The sequence below is a fragment of the Sorex araneus genome, chromosome 6 (genome assembly GCF_027595985.1).
Source record: "Sorex araneus isolate mSorAra2 chromosome 6, mSorAra2.pri, whole genome shotgun sequence".
Taxonomy (NCBI): domain Eukaryota; kingdom Metazoa; phylum Chordata; class Mammalia; order Eulipotyphla; family Soricidae; genus Sorex; species Sorex araneus.
This window is the reverse complement of record NC_073307.1, coordinates 102,787,117-102,814,853: the sequence shown is the minus strand read 5'-3', so window position 1 is coordinate 102,814,853 and position 27,737 is coordinate 102,787,117. Positions and strand designations below refer to the sequence as shown.

The 27,737-nt window shown below is 56.7% G+C and overlaps 3 protein-coding genes across 7 annotated transcripts in view; 2 read left to right on the top strand and 1 right to left on the bottom strand.

Annotated features, from left to right (window-relative positions):
• RNF121 (ring finger protein 121) overlaps nt 1-1,472 on the top strand; it is a 72,454-nt gene extending 70,982 nt beyond the window's left edge. Inside the window, exon 9 of the mRNA XM_004618212.3 lies at nt 457-1,472. Within this exon, the coding sequence (XP_004618269.2) occupies nt 457-577 (121 nt within the window). The 3' untranslated portion in view covers nt 578-1,472. The remainder of the gene's footprint in view (nt 1-456) is intronic.
• Nucleotides 1,396-5,149, top strand: IL18BP (interleukin 18 binding protein). The gene is given in 7 exon segments (XM_055143636.1): nt 1,396-1,462; nt 2,411-2,503; nt 4,270-4,323; nt 4,661-4,675; nt 4,678-4,781; nt 4,816-4,951; nt 5,106-5,149. Coding segments are annotated over 7 exon segments (513 nt in total).
• A 332-nt stretch (nt 5,150-5,481) lies between these two features.
• NUMA1 (nuclear mitotic apparatus protein 1) overlaps nt 5,482-27,737 on the bottom strand; it is an 85,657-nt gene continuing 63,401 nt past the window's right edge. For 4 of the 5 annotated variants that reach the window (XM_012934914.2, XM_055141261.1, XM_055141260.1 and 1 more), the window contains exons 3-25: nt 26,243-26,328; nt 21,657-21,736; nt 20,376-20,458; nt 19,633-19,713; nt 18,361-18,448; nt 17,929-18,046; nt 17,208-17,365; nt 16,875-16,992; nt 16,672-16,789; nt 16,262-16,402; nt 15,320-15,439; nt 11,891-15,208; nt 10,761-10,829; nt 9,612-9,722; nt 9,316-9,534; nt 9,056-9,237; nt 7,975-8,221; nt 7,271-7,499; nt 6,982-7,118; nt 6,714-6,884; nt 6,520-6,633; nt 6,249-6,437; nt 5,482-6,160 (exon numbers count right to left, since the gene is read on the bottom strand). In XM_012934914.2, coding sequence (XP_012790368.2) covers nt 6,149-6,160; nt 6,249-6,437; nt 6,520-6,633; nt 6,714-6,884; nt 6,982-7,118; nt 7,271-7,499; nt 7,975-8,221; nt 9,056-9,237; nt 9,316-9,534; nt 9,612-9,722; nt 10,761-10,829; nt 11,891-15,208; nt 15,320-15,439; nt 16,262-16,402; nt 16,672-16,789; nt 16,875-16,992; nt 17,208-17,365; nt 17,929-18,046; nt 18,361-18,448; nt 19,633-19,713; nt 20,376-20,458; nt 21,657-21,736; nt 26,243-26,328 — 6,189 coding nt within the window. In that variant the 3' untranslated portion in view covers nt 5,482-6,148. The remainder of the gene's footprint in view (nt 6,161-6,248; nt 6,438-6,519; nt 6,634-6,713; nt 6,885-6,981; nt 7,119-7,270; nt 7,500-7,974; nt 8,222-9,055; nt 9,238-9,315; nt 9,535-9,611; nt 9,723-10,760; nt 10,830-11,890; nt 15,209-15,319; nt 15,440-16,261; nt 16,403-16,671; nt 16,790-16,874; nt 16,993-17,207; nt 17,366-17,928; nt 18,047-18,360; nt 18,449-19,632; nt 19,714-20,375; nt 20,459-21,656; nt 21,737-26,242; nt 26,329-27,737) is intronic. The other variant, XM_055141263.1, reaches the window with a different exon arrangement.

Here is a 27,737-nt window from a genome sequence, read left to right as displayed (position 1 = left end):
CCTGCCTTGAGGGGGGTTACTCCAGAGCCCAGGTCCAGCCTCCTCCATCTTGCTTAGGATTTTAGAATGACGTGAAAGGCAGGAAATGCACCTCCCCCAGCGCTTAGGAGGCAGAAGGCTTGGTTTTTCTGTTTGGGGGTTGGGGGTCCTAGAGCCCTTGCCCAGGGTTGTTATCTCACAACCCGCCTCACTCCCTGCTGTTGCGGGCTAAACCCTCCCTCCCTTGAGTATCTCCCATTCTGGACAATAGCAAGGCAATGGCACTCCCTGGTCCACTCCCAGTCTCCCTGCAGCACTGTCCCAGCCCGATCCACAGCCCCTGAGGGCCCTGCCCCCTCCTGGGCAATGCAGCCTCGAGATGGGTTCGCTGGGGCCCTCTTGACGGACATCCCCCCCCGCCTCCCCCCCACACACACACTGCCTCTCACCTGGTGTCTTTTCTTTAACGCACGGCAGCTGGGAGCGGCCTCACGTCATGTACGGGCAGCTGCTGGACTGGCTGCGCTACTTGGTGGCCTGGCAGCCTGTCATCATCGGCTTGGTGCAAGGCATCAACTACATCCTGGGCCTGGAGTAGCGGCACCGAGCGCCCGCCCACCCGCCCGCCCGCCGTGGTCCTTGGACACGCGCCCCCTGCCCTCCCGGTGGGCCAGACTCCCCCGGCACTTGGGCCACTCAGGACCCCTGCGGCTGTGCCCGGGCTGGGAGGGTCTGGTGGAGAGCCTGGCCAGTGGGGCTGTCAGCAATGGGGACTTTTTAAAAGAAAACTATTTTGATGAATATATTTAAAACCTTTTTTTTATTGTGGAACATAGGAATCGTCTCCCTGCAGGAGCAGAGCAGGCCAGACGCAGCATTTTTGGTTTAAAGGCGCCTTCTCACCTCCCCCCTTCCTTCCCTCTGGGGCTTGAGCTGGTGTCCCAGGGGCATGGGGGGGCGAGGCAGCCTCCACGCGTCGTGTGGGACAGAGGGCTCGGCCTCTTGCCGCCTCTCCAGGACCCCTAGGCTGCTTGAGGCAGGTGGCAGCTGGGGACTTTGCCAATGAGCAAAGCAGAGGGAGCTGAAAATTCACTGGGGACAGTGAGACCGTGTGGCCTGGGTGAGTGGCCTCTGCCGCTGGACTCCGCTGAGAGCAGAGGCCCTGACTGCAAAGCCATTTCTTCCTGGGAATTGGCGAAGGTGCCAAAGGCCACTCTCATACGTCACCTTCCTGGAAACAGGGTGCGCGTGTGTGCACAGAGGCACAGTGGCTCTGCGACGCCCTGTCAGCCAGCCTGGAAGCTGCCAGGGGAGGCCCAGACGCGCACGGGTCTGAGAAGCGGTGCCTGGTGCCTCCCAAGCCTGGTTCCGGGAGTTGGGGAGAATGTGGGACGCACATGTGGGCCTCTGGGTAAGATGGGGCCGCGCTTCCAGGGCAGTCGAAACCAGCAAGATCCTGTCACTCCGTTCCGAATAAAGCTCCGTGAGCTGGGCTGGAAAGCTGAACGTCATCTTCTTTTCTCCTCTCCGCTGTCCCCGGGGCTCTGGGCGTGTCTGGCTTTGGTGCGCCCATTTGTAAGCCGGGGTGTGTGTGGGAGGGGACACAACACACGTCAGGGGAAGTGGGCCGGGGTGCTGAAGGGCCCTGGGGCATCACTGACCCCTTCCCACCTGGAGGCTCTATCGGCACCACCCAGGGTCAGTGCAGCCCCCCCCCGCCCCAGAAGGTTCTTGGGCCTCCCATAACTTTGGCTCCCCATACCGAGTTGGAACTCACGGTGGTCGCCACTCTCAGGGAGAGAGAGGAGAGGTGGCAGGACCCCGGGACTGCCCTCCCCACACCCCACACCGAAGTTGGGAAATAGTCTGGAGCCCGCCACCTGGCTTCAGCTCACTCGTGCTGTGGTCACAACCTTAGGTGAAGTGCCCACGCGCCGCCCCCCAAGCCACCTCCCCGGCACATCCCCACCGTCTCCCAGAGCGCCCCTGCCTCTCCCTCACTGGTGGGGACCCTCACCTCATGCCTCCTGGGAAGTCTCTCTGCAGCTGGGCGCTGGGCAGGCAGGGCATCAGCCGGAGCTGCAGTAGGTGCTGGGCTCCTGCACTGAATTTAGGTCGGTGATCCATGCACAACCAGAAACCACAACAGCCCGCTTTGGGGTCACAGTGGATATTCCGAACCAACACATCCTCCAAACCTGGTCCACAGAGCCTGCGCCCCCGCCTCCCGCCTTACCCCCCCCCAAGTGAGACTCGCCTTCCATTTCCCTCCTTCCCCTTCCCCTCCTCACCTGCGCCCCAGTGGGACCTAACTGTGTTTAGCACTGTTACTGCTAGTGCTGAGGGCGGGGAGGGGAGGGCCCCTCCTTTCAGGGCCTGCAAGCAAGCTCACATTCCAGTTCCCCAGCTTGACTCTGGGAGGTACCTGCAGACCCCAGTTCCTGTGCCTACGTAATTGCTGCCCTGCACCCCAGCTCCAAGGTGGAAGGTTCCAGACAGGGCCCTGCAGGACCTGAGAGCTCAGGTAGGCTCACTGGAAGATGGTGCTGTGTGGGGACAGTGGCTGGGGAGGTGGGTTAGCAGTGGAGCTTGGGCCTTGCATACGTGGGGTCCTGGGTAAGTGGAGAGCCCAAGAAAGGGCCAAAATGTAGATGGGCCTGAAATAGACAGAGTGACCCTGCTTGGGTCCCCAGGACCTTGGGAAGTGTCTCCAACAGTGGAAAGCACAGAGGCTGCTCTGAGGACGGCATCTTAACCCTGCGGGACCCCTAATGGGGCGGAAGAATGAAGAAAGGTGAGAGGCAGTTTCATCCGCATCCTGTGACTGGGGGAGGCCTGGGGGCTATAAGAGGTCATGCCCATAGTTGACTGGGGAGGGGACCTGGGTGTTTGGAGGTCTGGTCCCTCACCCCCAAAGAGGATCTTGGAAGTCGGACTCCACTGTTGTGGGGAGATCAAACCAGGGTGCAGGGCAAATGCCTTATCCCCCACTACTCTTAAGACCAAGGATGTTCAGGTTTTTTGTTATTTTTGGTTTTTGAACCACACCTGGTGGTGCTCAGGACTTACTCCTTGCTTTAGTACGTAGGGATCACTCCTGGCAGGGCTTGGGGGACCATATGGGGTGCTGGGGATCAAACCTGGGTTGACCGTATGCAAAGTCAAATATCCTACCCATTGTATTAAATGCTCCAGCCCTTACAGATCTTCTTTGGGGTTTTGCTTCTTGCATCACCCCCCAGTGCTCAGGGATCAGTCCTGACTCTACTATCAGGGATCATTCCTGGCAGACTTGGGCAACTATGCGGAGTGCTGGGGATTGAATCCATGCCAGCCATGTGCAAGGCACCCACCACTCGCCTAACCTGGATGTTGTTTCTTGAGTAAAAGTGAAAGTGAGGGGTGGTGTGGAGGGATCTCATTCCCAGAAGCTTTGTTCTCACCCTTTCCTGGAACCTACTCTGTCAGAAAACCAAGCCTCCTTTGTAGAAGTCCTTGCCCTCTTGGGGCCTTTCTCCATCCCAGTGGAGGCTTTAGATTGCACAAGTAACCAGCATGAATACTGGGGGGTGGGGGGAGGCAAGGCTGGGGGTGCTGCCACTGCGCGCCCTCTTCCCAGAGGAATGAGCCGGTGCCGGCCCTATGGCCTCTTGATTGGGACACTCAGCCAGGTACATCACAGAATGCCTGCCGACCTGCCAACGTTCAGACCCAGGCTGGAGGGAACCCACCTCTGAGCAGCATACTGGGAATGACCTCAGGTATCACCCCCTCCCAGCTCAGGTGGCCCCTGACCACCACAAAACAAACTAGACCCAGGGAAGGTCTGCAGGAAGAGGGGCCAAGGTGTGTGCAAGCCATGAAGAGACTATCGCCCAGCCAAGAAGACGTGGTTTCTCTTCCCTAGTTGCGATTACATTAGCCAGGCAGTCTTCCTCACTCATCAAGACCATGAGACAGGCCTGGGTGCCAGGTGGGACCTGGGGCTTGGGGGCTGGGGAGGGGAGAATGGGGAGCACTTTGGCCCTGAGCCCCAGATGTTCCTGCGCATTGGGCAGTGCTGTTTGCGCAGCCTCAGTCCTGATGTGGGGTTGTGGCTCCATGCCAAAGGACCAGGAAGTTGGGCCTTCTGCCCGGTTTTTCCACTGGCCAACCAAGCCAGGGTGCCGTGGCCCCAGCAGTGGGACACCTGCTGACGGCTGTCCTTCCCTCAGAGCCCAGCCCTGCTCCTGTGTGTGCCCACATTGTCTCACCTGGTGCTCGCCAGCCCTGTACCTCAGGCTGCCACAGCTCAGTGGTGCCCGGCATTGGAGATGACCTGGCCTCTAGGGGAAGTCCCTCTGAGTAAAGAGTGGAGGTGACGGGAGCCCTGATGGGCACTGAGGGCAGGGCGGGCGGGCGGGCTTGCTGCTCAAGGTGCCAAGAATGGACCCAGGGAGTCAGCTTGGGATGGGGGTGGGAACTACAGAATCAACCATTCCAAGGCTGTCCCTCCTTCCTGAGCACTGCTAGGTGAGGCTCCTGGTTGTCATCGGTAAGGCTCTGTCCCCATGTCCCCTGAGGGACATACCCCCCCCCCCCAGACAAGTGTACTGAATCACAAGAAATCGGGGCCGAGCAGACCACAGGTGGGCAGCAGAGGGGTGTCTGGGAGGGCTGGTGGCCTCTTGTCCGCCCCCAGATGGCATGGCGACCCTGACTGTAGCGCCTGCAGCCACTTCCCCCACTTCAGCATCCTCCACTGGCTGGGCAATGGCTCCTTCATTGAGCATCTCCCGGGCCAGCTGCATGAGGTGCAGGGGGTGCCTCCTCCCGAGCCCTCTCACCCCCTCCCAGCTCAGGAAGGTGAAGCTGGACGAGCCGAGTCCCACCCTGTGCAGCACCAACTTTACCTATGTCTTCGCTGACCCTGGACACACTGCCCAGAGCCACGTCGTGCTGGCCCAGTTATGGGTGAGGAGCCCAGGACGATGTGTGGGGACAGGAGCTCTGCTCCAGTATACGAGGCAGGCGCTGCCCACAACACCCCCACCATGGAATGTAAAGGGATCTAGGTGTGGCCTAGAGGACAGTGACGAGGGGTTGTCCTCTGGCCCTTACCCTTGTCTGCCTTTGCTCCCCATGAGGTGCCACCCCGTGGTCCAGGAGCCCAGTTGGACTCCAGTCATAGCCCGGAGCCCCAGCTGCCTATGGCGCCAGGAGTCAGCCCAGGGCCCACACCCCTGCCTTGATCTGCGAGTGTGGCCTGGCAGACGTGAAGGAATTGGCTCCAAGGGCAACCTCCTCCTGAATGCTGCTTCCTCACTGGGCAGAGGCCTGCGAGCCTCCATATTCTGTGCCGGACAGTCGTCTTTTCCCCCAAGGCTGCTCGGATCGTATATAATACAAGAGATTCTCTGGCACATCCAGTGTCTCATTTACCATTGTCACGTGCTGGGAGAGAGCCATGAACGTGTGCACAGCTCTAGGCTGCCTCCCCCCACCACAAAACCACACAATATGCAAGGGAGAAAAATAGACTTTATTTACAAGTAATAACATTTAGAAAAGATCCATTCCTGGCCCTTAAAAACCTTCCCATCACTCCACACCCCATCCCAATTAAGTCTGGGGCAAAGTGGGAGTGAGCTGCCCCCATGAGGCACAGGGCCTGGAAAACATCTCCAGGCACTGTGGCCTAGGGAGGAGGGAGCACCTGGGGGTGGGGTGCTCCCACATCAATGCCCAGTCCTGGACTTCAAGAGCAAGAGCCCTGTGCGGCCCAACTGCCAGGAGCAGCAGGGACCAGGGCCTGCCCCTCCAGTGGTCCCTTCTAGATCCAGAGGCTGAGGACAGGCCAGGCTCAAGGCCCAGCCCTCCATGCCCACCTCCAACCTGGCTGTGAAGGAAGTAACTGCTCTAGGGGAACATGGGGAGGCGGGTTTGGGTGGGGGGTCAGACCCTCTGGGCCGCCCAGGCCCACTCTGAGGACACAAGTCTGACACCTCACAGAAGCTCCCGGAAGGGCCAAGGAGCAGGCAGGCGGAGTGTCGGCAGCATCACTGTCTCTCGGGGCTTGGCCACTCTTGGCCTGGGAGCTGCAAGAAGGCACTGAGGGGGACGGTGGCAGGAGAAGGACCAGGCGAGGTCAGCATTGGGGACAGGTGGGGCCACTCATGGTACTGGCCCTTTAGTGCTTGGCCTGGAAGACAGTCGCCAGGTCAAGTGAGGAGAGGTGCTGCTAGTCCCCCACGGCCTCCCTGAGCCCACCCTCTTGTCCGTGCCTCTACCTTGCCCTTGGCCCGTGGCGGGGTAGTGGCAGCAGCCGTGGCGATGCGAGGGGAACGACGGGTTCCACTACGGGTGTTGGGGGACGCCTTCGACAGGGCTTTCTTGGACGCCCCCCTCCGAAGGAGGCTGTTCCCCAGCTTCTTGGGCGTATTAAGGATGCTGAAGGTCATCGACTGGCGGCGGTCAGCCTGTGGGGAGGGGCAGTGAGGTGGGACCCCTCTTCCTTGGCACTCTGCGCTGAGCACCACTCACACCCCGCACTGCACTGACCTGTTTCACTGCCGGAGGTGCTTTCTTCTGGGCCTCAGCAGTGCTCTGTCTGCGCCCTTCGTGTCGATCCCGGGGTGTCATGGGGCGCGGGAAGCAGCTTGTGGCCTTCTTTGACTGCGGGGCAAAAGGGACAGCAAGGTAGGCTGGGGCCACGCCAGAGTACTGGAGCAGCCGTGGGGCTCAGTGCCACCCACCTCAGGTGTTCCGGGGCCCTGGTGGGACTCAGAGGAGATCCGTTTGCGCTGCTGCCGGGTGGTGATGCCCTCAGCGATCTGGGTGGGCTGCATGCTGGCTCGGCGCAGGGTCTCCCGGGGGTCCCCAGTTTTCATTTCCTCATCCGTGATGGTAGTCAGGCCCAGGGAAGGCTGTGGGGGTGGAGGCAGCATCAGGGGCCCTGCACTGAGGCCCCACAGTACAGCCCTGGTACAGAGCAGTGCCAGCGCCTGCCCCTCGCCTGCTCACCTTGGACTCCAGGGGGTAGGAGGTCTTGAGGTGTGGCGGGCAGACTCGGTTGCGCTGCTGCAGCTCCGCAATCCGGTTCCAGTCATCCAGCGGCTCGGGCTCGTCTTGGCAAGTGTCCATGTAGAAGCTGTTCCTTCCTGAGGGGAGGCACAGTCAGGGCACAGCACCACATACCAGGCCTCCCTTGGCAGGGGTGGTGGGGAATGCGTCGGGGCGTCAGGAGACCACAACCCCAGACGAGCGCCTGAGGGTGGGGCTCCTTCCCTGTGCCACGGTGGGCTCCCCTCACCTGGCGGGGCTCCACTGGATACCCCCGCCTGGGAGCGGCGCGCGGAGCTGCGCGTGGTGGGTCGGTAGCCGGGCAGGCTGAGCAGCGCGGAGTTGCCGTCATCGGGCGAGCCCAGGCGGGCTAGAGACTGGGCCGAAGCAGCAGCGCGCAGGCTGGCCTGCGACGCGGGGGCAGACTGGGTGCTGTAGAAGGAGGAGTTGGCACTGTCCGGCTCCTCCACATCCAGCTTCTGCAAGAGGGCACATCCACTGTAGTGCCAGCGGGGGCTATCACTACTGAGGTCTCCTGCTCCCCCTTCCAGAAGCACCTCAGACCAGCCCCCAGACAAGCTCTGCTGGGCCATCCTCTGCATGTCTGACACGCAGGCCTTGGGGCCGGGCACTTCTTTCTCTGTTGGCCCAAGTCACAGTGGGAGCCAGGGCACATTTGGAGGGTCCCAGGAACCTGGCAGCCCCCCAAAACCCTCACCCCAGCTGGCAGGGCCCCGACATTCACTCATAACATGCAGTTACCTCCCCTCCACCTGGCCACACCCCCAGGTGACCACAGTGCCCATCAGCAGGGGCTGTGGCCCCCTCTACCCCATCCCCAAATCCCGCACGGGCTCGCCCACCGGACAGGCGTTCTGCCTGGCTGCAGGTCGGACCGATGGGGAAGAGGCCCTTGATCGCAAGTGTTTGTGCCCCGCAGTGCCTGAGCCTGACCTTGGTCATGGTTATGTTGATGATTTGCGTGGTGCGCCGGCGGGCAGAGCGGGTCTTCCGGCCCGAGTCCAGGAAGACGTCCCCTAAGGAGTCCAGGCTGCTCTCCAGGGGCGCCTGACCCCGAGCTGGGATGGGGGTGAAGTAGAGACTCTCCAGGGATTCTACCTTGGGGGGCAAGCGCTGGGAGATGGGCGATGCCGGCTCTCCAGGGATACTGGTGCCATCCGGCTGGGTTCGAGGCAGCTTGCTGTGAAGAGAGCACACTGAGCTGTCACTCCCAGGGCCGTGGCACCCCCTCTGCTCCAAAGTTACTACTCCACTGGGTACAAGCATCCCATTGCTCGATTTTCCTGAGTTACCAAGAAGAGCTCTTGCTTCAACCTGCTCTCCCTCTTCAGTGACCTCACCTACATCCAGGGCCCCGCCACAGGAGTGTCCCAACCTGTGTGTCTGTCTGTCTGTCTGCCAGACACAGCCCTGCCAAGACCAACTGGCAGGTCCGCTCGACCCTGCTATCAAATCTTCCCACACAGGTGACCAGCCATCACCCCAATAGCCACAGAGCCACAGGAAGAGCAGAAACTGAAGTGGGATCAGGTTCATGCTCGGCTCTGTCCCTTCTGGGCCAAGCAGAACCAAACATCTCTGGTCAAGCAGAGCCTATCCCAGGGTGCTGTGGAGTGAAGTGCCAGGCACGCACGTTTAGTAAAAACGCGCCATGTTTCCCCCCTGCTTCACTACCAGAATAATCTGACATGGTCCCACAGGCCTTTAAAATTGAGACTAAAGGAACCACCCCATTGCTTACAGAGCTAAAGCCCCCACATTCCATCCCCACGGCCCCACCAGGAGTGACTGACAAGCACCACTGGCTGTGGCCCCCAAAGGCCTGAGTGGAGTGTAAATGCTGCAAATGGGGGGGGGGGGGGGGTGTCCAGTGGGTTCTGTGTCCTTAAGCTCCCTCTTGCCAGCCTGGCGCTCACAGCTCTGCCCACTGGTCTTCCTCTACACCCCTCGGTAGTCACCGGGCAGCACACCCGTGTGACTCAGCTTCCAGGCCCTCAGGAAGGCACCTCCTGACCTGGTGACAGTGAGTGGGGTCCCCTCCTCGCAGCTCAGGTCCAGACTGTCAATACTCAGGTCCAGCTGGGGCTTTGCCTGGGGCTTTGCCTGGGGCTTTGCCTGGGGCTCGCGGCTCTTTAAGGCATCAGTAGCCACCTGAAACTTGCCCAGGTCTCGAAGCTGTTGGTCAGCGTGGGCAACCTGGGAGGGAGAGGAAAAGGGTTGGGAGAGGGCCCAGGAGTCCACGGGCAGGAGTGGGAGAGGCCCCCAGAGGCTTACCTGAGCCTCCAGGCTGCGCACCTGGGCCGTCAGGTGGCGGCAGCTCTGTTCGGCCTCCTTGGTCTTCATCCCGGCCTGCTGAAGCTCCCGGCCCAGCCGCTCAGCTTCAGCCCTCAGCTCCTTGTTTTCCTTCTGCAGCTGCTCCAGGCCCTGCAGCTGCTCCTGCAGCTCTTGATTCTGCTGCTTCTTGGCATCATAATGGGTCTTGGCCTTCTCCATCTGTGGGCAGACATGGGAAGGAGGGAGGTAGGTGTGGGCTGGTGCAGGGTGAGGGCGCACAGGGCCCCGGACCTCACCTGCAGCTTGTAGTGCTCAGCTGCCTGCTCCTTCTGACTCAGCTGGGCCTGCAGCTCGCTCAGCTGGGCCTGGAGACGCTGCGCTGCCTGCTGGCTCTCACCGCCCTGCGCCTGGAAGCAGGAGAGGCTCAGGACTGACGGGGCCACACTAGTGGCTTGCCCTTGGCCGTTTCCATACTCCTGGCGATTCAGATCGAGTCCCTTCAGCCTCACCTGCCTCCCCACCCAGCAAGGTCACCACTGGGTTTTTCCTGACCAACAAAGGCAGTTTCTGGCAAAGCTGTGTCGGAGCTCAGTGTGTGCCTTCTCCAGGAGAGCATGTCTCCCCAGGAAGGAAAGGGATCCCCAGGGATTGTCCAGGCACTTGCCTAGGAGCTCCTGGATTCTAGCAGCCGGCCCAGGGCCACTGGGATTCAGGGACTGAGAGAAGGGTGTGACCCGGTTCCCCTGACTCCCACACTGGCATGGTCTCCTGGGTATAGAGGAGCAGGGCCTGTGCCTGGTTGTGGCCCTGGCCCACCTGCCAGCAAGGGCCGAGTTTGTCGTAGCGCCAAGACAGGACTCTGGATGTCCCTAATCTCACAGCAGGGAGAAGGCCCCTGGAGGAGCTAATAAACAGGTTCCTCCCAGGGGCCATTACTGTAGACTGAAGAAACGAACCCTGAGGCTGCTAGTGCCCAGTTCCTGGCCCCAAACAAAAGGCTGTGAAAGCCCAGATAACAACACAGGGACCCCTGGACAATAACATCCTCGCTCCCAGATGTCTGCTAGCCACTAGTCACATGAGGCCACTAGGAGGGACAATGACCAGTATAACCCAGAAAGTGAACTGTTCTGGCTCTGGGGCCATACCTGACAGTGTTCAGGGCTTACTCCGGGCTCTGTGCTCAGGGACCACTCCTGGATGTGGTGGGGGAGACCATTTGGGATGCTGGGGATTGGACCACGCACCCTACCTGCTGCACTATCTCTTCGGCCCCATAACTGAAATAAATTTAGTTCACTGCAATTTAAATGACCACACAGCAACTGCTACTGGACAGTGAGGGGAGGATGAGTGCTACCCTCTGGTGTCCCTGAAGGCGTCCCCGGGCACTTCCCTTCCCTCGGCCCCCACACCAAGAATCTGAGTCTCCCCTGCCATCCCACCTTGAGCTTCTGCTGCTGCGCCTTGCTGGCCTGCTCGTGGTCGCTCAGCTTCTTACTCAGGTCCTCCACCTGGAAGGAGGAAGCCATTTGGGAGGTGTCCCGGCAGCCCACACACGGCTTTCCCAGGCTGGTCTCCCCGCTCTGTCCTCCAACGAGAGAACAGCCTGGGCTTGGGGAGGCCCCCGTCGGCCCGCACACGGGCCTGCCCCGTGCGGAAGGAACTAGGCTCCAGCACAGACTCGGGTAACACCCAGGATCCCTCCAAGTGGACAAAGCTCAAATGTCCCCTAATAGCCAAGGTTGTCGGCACTGACGCTAAAAGTGTGGGGCTGGGGCCAGTGAAGGGGAAGAGCATGCTGGAGGCACAGGGCCCCCACTCCCAGAGCAGAAGCGAGCAGTGAAGGCCACAGCATCCCCAGCCCCTGCCTGTACTCTGGGCTCCTGCACAAACCACAAAGGCCAAGCCAGGGCTGCCCTGCCTGCCTAACAAGGCAGCAAAAACTTGGAGCATAGCAGCAGGGCTGGTCAACGCCCTCTCTTCACCCTTCTCCTGAGCCCACTGCTCTAAAGCTGCCTATCAGGTGTAGTTCCAGGGCATGACAGGCAGGGACAAGTGAGTGCCCAAGCCTTGCTGACTAGGGGCTGCCTGGCACAGCACCTGGACAGCTGAGGGAAGCAGGGGACCTCGCAGGCCAGCCCAGTTACCTGCTGTTCCTGGGAAACCGGATTCAGAGGGCTGCCGGTCCCCCAGACTGTCTAGCTCTCACCTCTAGGGAGACTAAAGTGCTTTAGGCTGGAGTGGTCAGAGGGCCACCAGTCCTGGGCAGCCTGCACCGCCCCGCCCTCACAGCACTCCCAGAGGCACTCTAAACCATTTTCTGAAATGTTAAATTGGCTTGTTCTACTTCTGGGCCCCAGCTGAAGCAGGCTGCCCAGCAGTGCTGCAGGCCAGACATGTGGGCTCAAGCCAAGGTCTAGCCAGGGGAGTTTCTGATTTCTCTCTCTCTTATTTTGCCCTGCCCCCTCTGAACGGGAAGGGGGGGTCGACATGCTGGGGGGGCAAAGGGGGGGTCTGTGACCAAGCTGTGCTCAGACCTCAGCTTTCAGTATGCATTGAGCTGGGCACTTACCTGGGCCGTGAGTTTCTGCCTCTCCTCCTGGAACCGCTGCCTCTCCTCCAGGACCTTGGCCTTGGCACCCTCGTACTTGGCGGTCATCACCTCCAGCCCCTGGGCAGCGCTCTGGGCTTCCCGCTGCATGTCAGCCAGACGGGACTCCGCTTCCGCGCGGGTCGCTGCCAGCTCTTGGCCGTACTTCTCGCGGGCCTGGTCCAGCTCCACTTCCAGAAACTGCCGGCCGAGGCTGGCCCGCTCACCCAGCCCCCGGTTCTCCTCAGCCAGCAGGCCGTGTGCCTTCTTCAGCATGCCCAGCTGCTCTGCATAGCTGGCCTTCTCCGCCCGCAGCTGCTGGGCAACTCGCTCCTGCTCTGCCACCTTCTGCCGCAGGGGCCCCAGCTCACCGAGCTCGCGCTGGGCCCGCATCAGCTCTCCCCGCAGCCCTCCGGCCACCTGCTTGCTCTGCTCCAGCTCCTCACGATGGCGTTTTTCTGCCGCCGCCTGCTCAGCCTGTAGCTGCTGGCACAGATGCTTAATGGGCAGCAGCTCACCCACTAGGGCCTGGGTGCTCGCGTGCTCCAGCTGCAGGGCCGAGAGCGCCTGCTCCTTCTGGAAGAACTTCTCCTGCCATGCCTTCAGCTCCTGGCCCAGCTCCTCGGCCCGCTCGGCCTGTGCAGCCAGCTCCTGCCGCAGGCTCTCAGCAGCCACCCGCTGCTTCTCGGCCTCCTCCCTCAGGCTCTGCACCTCCTCCCGAAGAGCAGAGCTGCGCTCGGCAGCACGGGCACTGTTACTAGCCGTCTCGGCCTGGAGCAGGCGCAGCCGCTCCTCCAGCTTCTGACTCTTCTCTGACTCTGCGACAACCAGCCGCTTCAGCTCCTTGCTCTCCCCCTCCTTCTCCAGGACCTGGCGGTTCAGAATGGACACCTCCTCCTCCAAGCTGCTGATGAGGCTGTTTTTCCTCTCCGCCTCCTGATGGCCCCGCGCCACCTGGGCCTTCCACTCATCCTCGGCCTTGCTTTGATCCTGGGCCTTGGTGCGGAGGGCAGCCAGCTCCCTCTGCGCTGAGGCTAGAGTGTCCTGACTGTGCCCCAGCTCCTGTGCCTTCGCCTCTAGCTGGGCCCGCAGAGTCCCCAGCGCCTTTGTGCGCTCTGCACGCTCCGACTCCAGGCTGCGCTCCAGGCTCACGGCCCTCTGCTGCCGCTCCCGGCACGCCTGCTCCAGCCTGCTCACCTCCGCCTGCAGCGCCTCCATCTCAGGGCCGGGCTGCTGGACCTCTGCAGACGCCTCGGAGAGAAGGTCATCCTCCCCGCTGGCCATCGCGGCTGCCTGTTGGCGCAGATCCTTCTTGACCACCTGTGACTTCAGCAGCTCCATGGCCTTCCGGAGCTCTGCCAGCTCTGCGCTCTGGGAGGCCTCCTGGCCGCGAAGCTGGGCCAGCTCCTGGTCCTTCCCTTCCTTCTCCCTCAGGGCAAGGGCAAGCGCCTCCTGCAGGCTGGCAAACTCGACACGCTGCTCATTGAGGGCATTCTGCAGCCGCATCTCCAGCTCTGCCTTGGCAGCCTTTTCCAAGGCCAGGTCGGCCTGGGCCTGGCCCCGCTCCTGAGTCAGTCTGGCCACCTCCCGCTCCTGCTGCCCTCGCTCCTCCTGCTGCTGGCCCTGGCTTTCCAGCAGTGCAGCCCGCAGCCTCTCTAGCTCACTGGCCAGCTGCTCGGCCTCGCGCTCCATGGCCTGCAGGGCGGCCTGGGTGCTGCAGAACGGGCGGCCCTGCTGCTCACGGTCTCCTGCCTTCCGCGGCTCCTTGAGCTCCTGAGGGGCCGTCCCCGGCAACTCGCCCGCCTTACGCACCAAGGTTTCCAGCCGGACCACCTCCTTGCTGGTGGCAGCCATCTTCTCCTGCAGGGCAGAGAGGTCATCCACCAGCTTCTGGGCCCGCACCTCCTTCTCTTGGACCTGCTGGAGGCTGCTGGCCAGGTCAGCACGCAGCTGAGTTACTTCGCTCTGCTGCCGCTCACCATGGGCCTTCGCCTCCTGGAGCTCCTGGCGGGCCTTCTCGCACTCCTCTTTCAGGGTCACCATCTGCTCCTGGAACATGGCGCTGTACTGGGCCTTCTCCTCTTGCTTGTCCTCGTAGCGTTTTTGCCAGGTGGCCACCTCCTTGGCCAGCTGCTCACATTCACTCTTGGCCCCACGCTGGGAGGCCATGGCCTCGGCCAGCTCCCGCCGCAGGGTTTCTGTTTCAGCATCCCGGGCCTCCCCGAGCTGCTGTAGTCGGCTTTCCAGTCCCTTGCGCCCGGCCTGTTCCTCCTCCAGCTCCTTCCGGGCCTGCTTCTGCTGCTCCACCAGACTCCGGGTCTCTGCCTCCAGCCTGGAGACTCGCCGCTTCTGCTCTTCCAGGGCGGCGGCGGCCCTGCGCTTCTCCTCGTCCAGGTTGCCTTTGCTGACCTTCAAGGACTCCTCGAGGGCCTGGATCTGCTCCTGGAGCTGGCCCTTCTCCCGCACCAACCGCTCGCTCTCAGCCACTCTCTGCTGCTCAGACGTCAGCTGGGACTGCAGCTCTGTCACCCGGGCCTGGGCCGCACTCTGCTCCTGGTGGGCTGCCTCTGCCCGGGCGCGGAGCTCCTCCACCTTCTCGCTCAGCTCTGCCTTCTCCCGCTGGGCCTGTGTCACCAAAGTCTGGGCCCTGTCCCGGGCGTCGTCAGCAGCCTGAAGCTGCTGCTGCAGGCTCTCGAGCTTGGCAGCCTTCTCCTCCAACGCTTTCAGCTGCTGCAGCGCCGAATCCCTCTCCCTGAAGGCGGCCTCACGCTTGGCGGTGGCAGCAGCCAGCTGCTGGCTGTGGTCGCGCCGGGTGGCCTCCTGTTCCTTGGCGGCCTCTTCCAACTGCTCCTCCTTCTGCTTCAGGCTGCCGCTCAGCTGCTCCACCTGCTGGCGGAGGCCCTTCGAGGCCTCTTCCTGCTGCTCCAGGCTCTGCGCCAGCTGCGCCTGCTCCTTCTTGGCCTGCTGCCTCAGGCTGGCCAGCTCCTGATCCTGCTGCTGGAGGGTGGCGTTGAGGGCGCTGAGCTCGGAGGTCAGCGTGGCCACCTGGCCAGTCAGGTGGATCCCCTGAGCCTGCGAGGTCTGTTCCAGCTCTTCCTTGGCCTGGCGGAGGGTGGCCAGGGAGCCCTGCAGCTCAGCAATCAGGCCCGCCAGCTGCTGTTTCTCCTCTTCAAAGTGGCCTCGCTCTGCCAGCAGCTGAGCCTCCTGCTGGCCCCGCTCGTTCGCCAGCGCCTCCACCTTGGCTTGGAGCTGGGCCTTATCAGCAGCAAGCGAGGCTGCCTCCTGCTTCAGTGTCTCCAGCTGGTTGAAACAAAGACAAATGGGCATGGGTGTGACCAGTGTTTACCACCGCTGATGGGAAGCTCAAGGCTCCCCCACGTGGGCCTCAGAGCTGCCCTGGCCAATTCCTACCTGTAAGACATCCCCCAGCACCTCACCCTTCTGAGGTGAGTTCTTCTGCAGCTGGGCCAACTGTTCTTCCAGCTGTGAAAGTTTCCCCCGAAGGATTTCATTCTTCTCCTCGAGGCATTTCTGAGATAAACAATAGCTCCGGTGAACAGGTGGTAGAGACAACCAATAATCCCAGCAGACCAGCTGCTTCCAGACCTGCTCTCACTCTGGCCAGGACCAGTTTCAGAAACAGAGGACAGGGACCAGAGGGGACCCCTTCCTTGGCCTGGTCATGAATCAAACTGGCAGAATGGCTGATTTCTCCTCCAAAGCTGAGTTTACTTCCTATTTCCTCCTTATAGCCTTACAGAGTTTGCTTCCTATTTCATTTTTACATCTTTCCTCTGACAATTTTTGTCTCCCGATTATCCAACTCAAAGACACCCTCTGCTGCCTTGTCTGCGCATTCAGAGCAGCGGCGGACGCCCCAAAGCACCCCCACTCACCCAGCACTTACTGTGGGCTGCTCTGAATTTCTGACCCACCCACCAGACCTGGGATGTAACTGTTACACCGCTCCACAGCAGACAAGACTCTGAAGCCAATAGAACTCCCTGTCCCACCGCTCCACGGGTACTGAGCGGCTGAGCCCGCTCCTAAGTAACAGCAACCAGGTCCCCAGAAGCTGGCCTTGCCTGTGCCTGCGCACACGTGATGTACGAGGTATGAGATTTTTTCTCATACCTCGTTTTCCCGTGTTAGGAAAGGGTGCTTGGAAAGGAGGCAATCTAAGACCCACACCTTACAAACAGCAGACAAGATGCAAAGGTATACCAGGTGTAAGCCCTGTATGGCACACTATCAAACCTTGAAGAGAAGGTAGGGGATCCCCTAAAGCCCCAAGACCCGAGTCACGACGACACCAGTCAAGCCGGTCCAGAGCCTTCCCGCAGCAGACACTACCTTGTCCTGCAGTGAGGTGCCCAGCTCCTTTTCCAGGTGCATCTGCTTCTCTCCCCATTCCCGGGTCGCCTTGTTGTGCTCCTCTGACACTTCGTCCAGCGCGCCCTGGAGCTGCTGCATGTGACTGGCGAACTCCCGCAGCTGTGACACGTAAGTGGGACTCTCCTCACCCTGGGTCCAAACTGGCACCACCAGCAGCTGGAAGCTGCCACTCCCCGCCCACCCCCAACCTCGGTGCCTCTCTAAGGGTGAACTACAAACCACACTGCAGGTGCACGCCCCGGTTCCTGGGAGCAGGCAACTGAGGCCTAAAGAAGGGGCAAAGCATGAAGCAGACGACAGGGGCAGGGACAGTCCTCTCAGCCCCGAGCATCTCCGTGGGGAGCAGACACGCCGCCAGTGCCGCTCACCTTAAAGGAGAGGTCCCCATTCTCCTCGGAGAGCTGGTTAATTCTGCGGTCCATCTGCCCCTTCTCTGTCTTCAGATCTTGACACTGCTTCAGAGTTTCATGGAGCCGCACTGTGAGGCTGCAGAGGCAGGGAGGAAGAGGAGTGTACCCCACTCTGGGGGCAGGGCCACGTGAAGGAGGAGAAGGAGCAGGGAGAACTGTACCTCTCATTCTTGCCCTGCAGGGCCTCGAGCTCCCTGGGCTCCGGGGGGCTGGCTGCCTGCTTCTCGTTCAGCAGGGCCAGGCGGTCGATGCGCTGCTGCATCACTGCGATCTGCGCATCTGCAGGGAGGAAGGGGAAGGGTAGGAAGGGGATTAGTGTGGGACGGGGGAGGGGTAGGCACCCAGCAAGGGGGATGAGGAAGTTGGCAAGACAAAACCAGCTTCCACGTCAGCCTGGCAGGTCTAGGGCAGAGCCTCAGAGTGCCAAGGGAACTCAGGCTCCTCACAGGCCCGGAGTACGCCTGTCCAAGCATCTCCAGCGTGCTGGCACGCACCCTTCTCTGTGAGGAGTTTGCGGTTCTCAGTCAGCTCCATCTCCAGCTCATCCCTGTTGTTTCTCTCATCTGCAAGCTGCTTCTTTAGCCGTCGCATCTGGAACTGTGGGGTCTGCAGGATGTCACCCATGGGGGAGGCTGGAGATCCTGAAAGGAAGCTGAAGCAAGAGAAGACCCAGATGCCACAGTCAGAGCCATCTATGTGGGGGCACTGGCCAGAAAGCCCAAACACCCGAGTTTCAGCCTGCAGTGCAACCTTATGCATCACACAGGACCCAGGATTCTCTTGCCTCCTTTGCAAGTGATTTTTTTGTTTTTCTGTTGGGGCGGGGGTGCGGGTTGCACCGCATACCTGGAGATACTCCTGGCTCTACACTCAGGAAATTACACCTGACAATGCTCGGGACCATATGAGATGCAGGGATTGATCTGGGTCAACCGTGTGCAAGGCAAATGCCCTCCTCTCTGTGCTACCACTCCAGCCCCAATTCTTCTCCTCCTCCTGCCCCTGAATCTCTCAAAGGATGCTTTCCCTTGCCCCTGTAAACTACACCGCAAGAAGGGCCTTTAGAGCTGTACGCAGGAGGGCCCTAAAGGCAGCTTCTGCCTCAGGCTCCACCAGCACTAAGCAGCAGCTCTGGTGGCAAAAGGGGCAGAACATCCCTCGGTCTGCAGTGCACAACTGCTCACAGCCAAGAGAAGGCTCATGTTCAGCACATACTTATTCCCACTGGAAGATGAGGCCACTTTCTGGAGCTCTAGGAAGCGAACCTCCTTCTTGGCCTGGTGGCTGGGTGGGGAGAGCTCTTCACTGCTGGAACAAGTAGTTGGGACCGCAACTGGCAGGGATAAAGAGAAAAACAAGCCACAGAATGAGAGGATGACCCACTAGGCAGCTTCCAACAGCTTGAGAACTTGCCTTAGTGGGGAGAGAGGACCATTTATGTAAGTTCAAGGTGGGCTTGGCAAACTCAAAACTGGTATCAGGATTATGCAGAGGCCGGTGCCTCTGAGCCAAACACACCAAGAGCATCTATCTCTGGAGCTCAGCAGTGCTGAGAGCTCAGTGGAGTGAAGGCCAGTCCTTTAGGTTCAGAGGACCAGCAGCCCCCAGCACAGAGAGGACGTCACTCGGGAGTGGGCCCCTACTTACCTTTCTGCAGGAAGCTCTCTAGGTCCTCGTTCAGGTTGAGGCCATCCTCGTGGTCCAGGACAAACTTGAGAATGATGGCTAACTCCGCCTGGGCCACAGAGAGAGCGAGCACCCCTTAGGTGTGAGGAGGCTGCAGAGATGGGTGAGCCCCAAGCCCCTGGGAGCCTGTTCTGCCACTCAGAGCCAGCAAGGCCCAGGACCCAGCAGAGGACACACTGCAGACAGGGTCATTGGCCCACCTCCTGAGTCCCCAGGGACAAGAGTCTCTAACTTCACTCATGACGTGGGGCAAAGGGAGAGGGAAAGAAGGGCAGAAAGCACCCTACAGGGTGCTGGCCCACTGATTTTCTTGAGATGAATGCTTCTGGGGCTCCATGCATGTTTATCCACCTGCTCCACTGTAAAATTTCCCTTTCCGGAGCTTTATAAGCAACTGAGTTCATCTGATTTTTGTGGTCCAGTCTGCAGCAGCTCTTTATTCCTTCGGAATTTGTTTCAATCAGGCCTATGCATGACTGGCTTGGGGCTGAGAAATGGTAAAGGAAGGAGTCACTCATCCCTCCTCCCATGCCCACAGTAGCCAAGAGCAAAGCAAGAGCCTGACGTGGGATAACTGGAAGGCTGCACTTTGCACAGCCTCACCCCCCTCACCTACGCTGCCCACTCTTTGCCAGATGCACTGCTCTGGCAGCAAGACAGGGCGGCTGCCTGAGCAGCAAGCAAGGCAGCAAAAGGTTCCTGGAAACCAGGGTCAACTCCCTCTATAAAGAAATGGCACACCAAGTCCTCTTCGCTTGGAGATCACGCAGTGCAGGGAGGTGACCACGCTGAGCTCCCACTGCAGACATTCCCTCCCACTGATCAACTGAGTAAAGGAGGGAACAAGGGACAGTCTCTCTCTTCTCTCCTCTCTTCCCTCTCTTTCTCTTTCTCTCCTCCCGCCTCTCTCTCCCTCTCCTTCCTTCTTCTCCCTCTCCCTCCTATGCAAGAACACATATGAAAACTGTCTCTGTATAACCTAATCAAAATAAATATAGATACCAGAAAAAGACCAATGGTATATATGTCTTTTAACGGTTAGCAGGTATTTCTGTGAAGAAGACTGCTGGCAACTTATTTCTTTATGCTTTTTAATATTTTCCAGACTTTCTATAATGAATGGCGGCAATTACTGTGACAATTTTAAAAGATTGCTAAGCACTATTTCCAGAAAACCAGATGGGAGTGAGGAAATACAGGCCAGCCCACTAGAGGAGCAGGTACAGAACTTACCTGAATCTTATACTCAAAGTGCTCCCAGTCCCGGGGACTTTTGGTGCTCATGGTGGAGTGGTATAAGAGCAGCATGATCATCTAGAAGCCAGATGGGAGAGTCACTGTGGGGTTGTCTCTCTTCTCAGTGTTTCCCCACTGGGTTGTTCTCAAACTCTCAGCTCTTTTAGACACCACCAGTTTTAGGCCATACCAAGCAATCCTCAGGGGTTACTCCTGGCTCTGCACTTAGGAATCACTCCTGACAGTGCTCAGGGTACCATATGAGATGCTGGGGCTCAGGCCAGGTGCAGGCAAAATAAGTGCCCTATTCATTGTACTTTCACTCTAGTCCCTTTGGGACACTCTTCTGAAAAGCTCCTAAAATTCAGCAGCCTTTTCCCATAAGTGGCAGAAAACACTTTATTGAGGACCCAAAGGTTACAGTGCACAAAACTGGGTCTATGGTGTAGCTCAACCTCAGGGCTCAGGGAACTCTGCACACGCCACCCCCAGAAACACCAGGGGCAATGGCTGTAACAGACAACTAAGAGCAAAACTACAGCAATAGCTGGATGAGGCCTGACTCCTGCCAGAGTTCCTCAAGCCCATGGTAGTGGTCCAGTAAACCCATCTTTCCTATGAAACCCCTGAGCTCCATTAGTCTCGGCCGTGGTCAGGCAGCCACCTCGACCTACCTCCAACCTCCATGGGCTACACTCATCTTCTCCCAACCCACCCATAGCCCAGGACCCCACAGGTACCTTGGCCAGTTCCAGTTCTGACCCCTCGGTCACCTTCTGCATCGACACCAGACATTCTGGAGAAGAGGCATGCTTTCGATTTTCTATAATGACAAGGAAAAAAGAAGGTAAATTAGTCCACAGAGAGATAGTACAGGGGTTTAGGCATTTGCCTTGGATGCGGCTAAGTCTGGTTCAATCCCCAGCATGGCATGTGGTCCCTTGAATAACACCAGAAGTGATTCCTGAGCAAAGGGCCAGGAGAAAACTCTGAGCACAGCTATGTCTATCCCCCAACCACAACCCCCTCGCCCCCCTTTACCACCACTACCATGAGGGTGACAAACTCCTGGGAACCATCCCTGAGATCATAAGAAAATGAGCAGAATTACCATCTCTGGTGGGGCCAGAGGCATGGAAATCCTTGCCCCACGTTCTCTCCCCCACGTATGCTTTTCCAGCTGAAGTTAGTTCTATCCTGGGCCAGTCCCTGAACTGTGAGGACAGCAAAGGCAGAAAGCAGGCTGGGAATTCCCAACAGCTCCGGGGCCCGACAGTGCACTCAGCACCAACTCCTGCTCAGCTCCACAGAGGAGCAGCCCAGAACAGCCAGGCTGCTCTGCAACGCAGTCCCAGCTGAGACCACAGAGGATGCCTGAAGCTGAGCAGGAGAAGAGGACGAGAATACCCGGTGCTGCCGAGGACCCAGGGCAATCACTAACAACTGGCTTGTCTAAATGACCACTTTTCCTAGATTCTTTTGAGGCAGAGGTAGTAGAGAGCTCTGCTGTCCGTCAGTTCACCCAGACTGGACAAGAATGGAACTGACAAGCACTATGCTGTAAACATGTTCTCGTTTTATCCATACATCCACCTCAGAGAGAAATTATTAGACCTCAGAAGCTATGGCCTGAAAAAGTGGCACAGCAACCAAGACCTCAACCTAAATCCAGCTTCACCCCTAGCAATGAGATCCAGGTTCTCTGGGGAAATATTTCCTTGCGAGGCAATGAGAATCACACTGATCCTCTTACTCCCTGCAATGAAGGAATGAAAGAAGCCCAATTTAGGTGAACCACAAACGGATGCTTGCTTCTACTTGGAATTTCAAAGGACTGAAGGGGAAGAGAAACTCTCTTATCCCTGCACTGGTGGTGGCTGACCCAGCTACATTTCTGTTGGGGACATAGCAAGCAAGCTTCAGCCTCTGCTCCAGACACCTGGGAACTGGCTCCTCTGGCCACCCAAGTACTAGGAGTTGAGGAGGCAGTTCATTCCCAGCTAGACAAGAATGGTGCTTACTCTGCAGGAAACCGCACACGAACTCCAGCCTCTCCAGTGCTGGCCGCTGCAGGATCTGTTGCCCCTCATCAGTGCCATGGCTAGAAAGAGAGCAATGTGTTAGGAGCAAAGGACTCCCCAGTCCTTCCTGCCTCGCTGATGCATTATATACCACCTCCCCTTTCTATGATGGAGAGAATGTAACTCAGCCCCGATCCCACCCACCCCACTAAATAAAATTGAGAATTTGAGTCATGAGGTCTTTCTCAAAGCAGCAGAGATGAAAGGAAAGTCTGGAAAGATCTGTTTCCAGATCTTTCTGGAAAAAAATAAGAGAAGGGGTTTTCACGGAAAAATATATATATATATATATATATATATGTATACATATATGGACTAGAGCAATAGCACAGTGGTTGGGTGTTCGCCTTTCACGAGGCCAACCTGAGTTCAATTCCTCCGCACCTCTCGGAGAGCCCTGCAAGCTACTGGAAAGTATGGCAGCAAAGTATAAAGAGAGCAATGAGGGCAGGAGGGCAGCAGGGGGCGCTCGAACACAGTCCAGGCACCTGCCCTGCAGCCCCACTCCCGGAGGCCATATTTAACTACAGTTTCCTTCCAGGAGGTAAATTATTATCAAGTTTTCTGTCCACCTATGGCTGGATATGCTGATAAGAGACCTCCTATTTGTCCCTCAGAACCAGAATCTCCAGGTTTCAATCAACTTCCTGGTGGGCACCACAGGCCCTAGAACCTTCTGTGGCAGTCTCACAGCACAGGAGCCTCTGAGGCAAGATAGTAGGGTACATGTCACACTTAATTACACAAGCATTTTCCAATGTGCAGGATTCTGTGAGCTGGTCTGTGCTTAGGGACTCCCTCAAAGCGTGGACGGAATGCTAACCCCCTCACAGACTCCGGAAAGGGCTAGTTTCCTACCCACAATCTGGAAAGCTGGGACTATGCCTCAGTGCAGGGTGGTCATTTTCCTAGGTGTATTCCATCAGATAAAAGTAGAACATTCTGGGAGCTGGAGCAATAGTACAGCGGGTAAGGTGTTTGCCTTGCACTCGACCGACCCGGGTTCGATCCCCCGGCATCCCATATGGTCCCCTGAGCACCACCAGGAGTAATCCCTGAGCATCGATGGGTGTGACCCAAAAAAGAAAAAAAATAGAACATCGTGGGTCAGAGAGTACAGCAGGCAGGACCCGGCCTTACATGCAGCTGACCCAGCTTTGATCCCCAACACAATATCCGCCCCCCTCCCCCCAGCAATGCAGCAGTGTTCCTGGAGCACAGAGCCAGGAGACAGCCCTGAGCACTGCCAGGTGTAGCCCCAAGACAAAAAACTAAAGATTGAAAACTAAAGCATTCACAGGCTCAGTGTATGAGAAATTCTGGGCAAAACCAAACCGAATATTTTCTTTAAAGGAGGGTATAAATGTATTATTTCCTAAACCTTTTAGACCATGAAAATCTCTCCCCCACCAAACAAGCTTTGGAAAATGTTGGTCCTGGAGAAGCCCAGTCCATCATCAAAACTACTCAAATCTCATCTTAGACAGGCAAACCTCAGAAGTTGCTGCAAATCCGGGGACTGGAGCGATAGCATAGCGGGGAGGGCATTTGCCTTGCATGCAGCCGACCCGGGTTCTATTCCCAGCATCCCATATGGTCCCCTGAGCACTACCAGGGGTAATTCCTGAGTGCAGAGCCAAGAGTAACCCCTGTGCATCACCGGGTGTGACCCAAAAAGCCAAAAAAAAAAAAAAAAAGAAGTCGCTGCAAATCCCACCTCTGCCCACCTCCCCAGGAATTCACAAGCCCACTCTATTATTTACAACTGGCCACTTAGACCTTGCAAGCTGAAAGCGAGGAATACCACAGGTGCCCAGTCCATAGGCACTGACATGGGGATTGGAATGCTTTTTCCTGGGAAATGCAGACGCCAATGTCAGTAAGACAAATGCCAAGACTTTAGGTTTCTGGAGAATGCTCCACTAAACTATTGCCTTTTAGACTTCATAGATAACAAAGATGTAGAACCAAAAAATAAAAACACAAGACATGAGATAGGCTTTTGTTTCAGGCTGTTTATACACACACACACACACACACACACACACACACACACACACACACACACGCACATGCACACACGCACGCACACACACACTCCCACCAGGGTTGGCACTACAGTGAATTTTACTTAGGGTTGACACTACACTGATTTTAGCAGAGAGAATGGCAAGTGCCCAAGCCATGTGCAACTCCCACAGCTCCCATCTGCCACAAATGGTGTCAGTCTCCAAACACCTTTGCCCAGGAACTCTGTGATGATTATGGTTAGCAACAAAGAAGCAAGAGAAATGGACAGGGCTAGGGAGAGAGCTCAAGAGATTGCAGCACATGCTTTGCAAGCAAGAGTTCTGGGGTTGATCCCCACTCTGTGTGGGGACCTGAGCAACACTGGGGGCGACCCTCAAGAACCTAGCCTTTAGTAGCCCTCAAGCACTAGTGGTGCCCCCCCCCAAAAAATGCAACAACCAGAACACAATCACCAAGAACATCTGCTTTCCCAAAAGAAACTGGTCTGCATAGTCCTAACTCTGATATGAAGATTAGGGTCAACCTGGGACTTGAACAGCCCCTTCTTCTAACAGTCCACACGCACCCCTAATACCATCACCCCCACATATGCTACACACACAACAGTCTCCCTCCACACTCTCCCTACAGAAGGCTCAGGAAGCATCCCAGAAGACAACTTGGAAAACAGGGATCCTTTTTCCTTTGAGTGCAGGTACCGACCCCAAGGGCCTCCCACATACAAGGCAAGTGCTCTACCACTGCTGGCCCTGTATAGCATTGCAACACCAAGCCTGAGAGCTGAACTGTCTGGTCCAGTTGGCTGAGTATTGCTGGGAGTGGCTTAAGGGCCCCAGCACTGGAGAGCCCGGCCTCTTTCTGTTTTGTTTTTGGGTCACATCTGGCTCTGTGCCCAGGAGTTACCCTTAGTGGAGCTTGGGGACCATATGTGGTGCAGACCATCAAACTGGGGCCAACTGAATACAAAATGCTGATTTATAGGTGGTACACAACTTATACGATGGTGTATACAATGAAGTACTCTTACAAAACAGTAACAAAAACCTTAATCTAATCAAGTTTACTCTAATTACAAGTTTATAGGCAACAAGAGGGAAAAATAAGTTATACAATATAGTGATGATGCAAATTAATATACAGAATTTAGGAGATTCTCCCTAAATGGGGTGAGATATGGAGGTAGAAATGACTGGTGGTAGGAGATAGACTTTTGATGAAAGCTCTTGAAATAACAAGGCTGAATACATTTTTTCTTATTTACTTTGTGGTGGTTAGGCCACACCTGGAAATACTCAGGGGTCGATTGTGATGGTGCTGTCAGGTGACCGCGTGGTAACAGAGACTGAACCTAGGGCTCTCACATGCAAAGTTTGTACTCCAGCCATCTGAGTCATATCCTCCACCCCATATTTTGCTGTTTCCTGTAATGCAAGGCATGAGCAACTGCCAGGAGCCACATCTCTAGTCCTAGGGCTGAAAATTTAGATTTCAACTTCCTGGTAAAGTCACTAGGTTCATCAGATAAACATCCCGATGAAAGCACGATTGGAGATAGGTTCTGAAATCTCTTTTTCTTTTGTTTTGGGTCACACCTGGCTCTGTGCCCAGGAGTTACCCTTAGTGGCGCTTGGGGACCATATGTGGTACAGGCGATCAAACCAGGACCAACTGAACACAAAGCAAGCAACTTAATACCTTTCGACTTTCCACTCAAGGTTCTGAAACCTTATGTATTCATTCTGTCCATGAATATGCGCCAATTGGAGACGACTACAGTGGTATGAGTCTGGGATCCAGAATAAGGATTAGGTGCTTGCCTTGCATGTGGGTGACCTGGATTCAATCCCTGGCACCCCAAATGGTCTCCTGAACACCACTAGGAGTGATTACTGAGTGCAGAGCCAGGAGCAATCCCTGATCAGACTGGGTGTGGTCCAAAAACAAAACAAAACAAAACAAAACAAAAAAAGGAACAAGGGTTACAGAAGACTACCACTGAGACAAGAACACAGAAGAAGTCCCTGAACAGACTCTGATATACAAGGAAACCTAGAGACTTGGAGGCTCTTTCTGCACAAGAGTGAGGAAACCAGAGCCAGAACAGTAGCACAGCAAGTAGGGCGCTTGCCTTGCACATGGTTGACCTGGGTTTGATCCCCAGCATCCCAGATAGTCTCCCGAACACCAACAGGAGTATTTCCAGAATACAGAGCCAGGAGTAACCCCTGAGCCTTGCCAAGTGTGACCCAAAAAATAAAACAAACCGAAAGAGTGAGGAAGCCTTAGGATCAATTCCAAGCTTCTCCCAGAGATGTCACTGAATAGAGGATGAGATCAATGAGGTCTCACAGGGCCCCACAGTACCTCTGGATATCCAGATCCTGCCCGAACTTTCTGGCTATAGTTGGCTGTTCAAGACCTCACAAGGAAAGGATTGACAGCACCTTAGCACACAGCTTCCTATGAGAAGGAAGCAGGCTGAGGCAGGTACTCACATGTGGTCGATGATCTTTAAGAAGACCCTGCAATCCTGCAGCTGCTGCACCGTGTCCACGGGGTCAGCCACTCGCAGACTGTTCACCTGGGAGGAAAAGGGGAAAGTCTGCTGAAACTCAAATGTGAGCGGGACTGAGTTTTGCTTCCTCTCTTAGACAGTGACCCTCTACCCTCATGAGAGCTAGGTAAACTCTTAAGAATTAAGGAACAGATGACTCTAGGTGTTTACAGGGAAGGACAGACACAGTGGTGCTGGGGATGAACCCCTGGTCTCTGTGTGCATGTCATGCATTCACTCAACCCTCTGAGCCTTCTATCTCTCTGGATTTTTCATTTCAGCGAAGGTTGACTCAAACACCCAGTAACAGTCATTTGAATGCTGCTGTCAGCTTCTTGTTTTAACTTCAAACAAGATAGAATCTTAAAAGTTTTAGGCTGTTCTAGAACTAGGGGTACATTTTATGATTATATATAAAATGGTTCTAAGAACAGACATACAATGGGCTAGAGGAATAGCACAGTGGGTAGGGCATTTGCCTTGCACGTGGCCGACCCAGGTTCAAATCCCAACATCCCATATGGTCCCCTGAGCACCACCAGGGGTGATTCCTGAGTGCAGAGCTAGGAGTAACCCCTGTGCATTGCCGGGTGTGACCCAAAAAGAAAAAAAAAAAACCAGAACAGACATACAAGGGCTGGTGATAGTATAGCAGGTAGAATGTTTGCCTTGCACACTGGAGACCCGGGTTTGATCCCCAGCATTCAACATGGTCCACTGAGCAACACCAGGAATAATTCCTGTGTGAAGAGCCAGGAGTAACCTCTGAGCATTGCTGGGTGTGACCCAAAAGGCCAAAGAAAAAGAGGATCTTGATGACAAGAATTAGATGGGGAGGGGCTGGAGCAATAGCACAGCGGGTAGGGCGTTTGCCTTGCATGAAGCCGACCTGGGTTCGATTCCCAGCATCCCATATAGTCCACTGATCACCGCCAGGAGTGATTCCTGAGTGCAAAGCCAGGAGTAACCCCTGATCATCACTGGGTGTGACCCAAAAGAAGCAAAAAAAAAAAAAAGAATTAGATGGGGAAAACAGCCCCTGAACACTTACATTATAACTCTTTGTAGCTCTAGCATTTTGAAAGATCTATTCAAAACCCATTAAATATTACACTTATTTATTATATACTCATACTCTCATTATTAAAGCATTTAAAAATTATTCCAAGGGTTGGAGCAATAATACAGCAGGTGGGGCATTTGCCTTCACATGGCCGACTCAGGTTTGATTCTCTGCATCCCATATGGTCCTCCGAGCCTGCAGGACTGATCCCTGAGTACAGAACCAGGAGTATGCCCTGAGCACTGCCTAGTGTGGCGCAAAAATAAAATTTATTCTAAATATGGAGGTCAAAGAATAGTACAGGGGTTAAGATACTTGCTTTCCACATGGCCAACCCCACCTTGATCCCCAACACTACATATGTGGCCCAAGT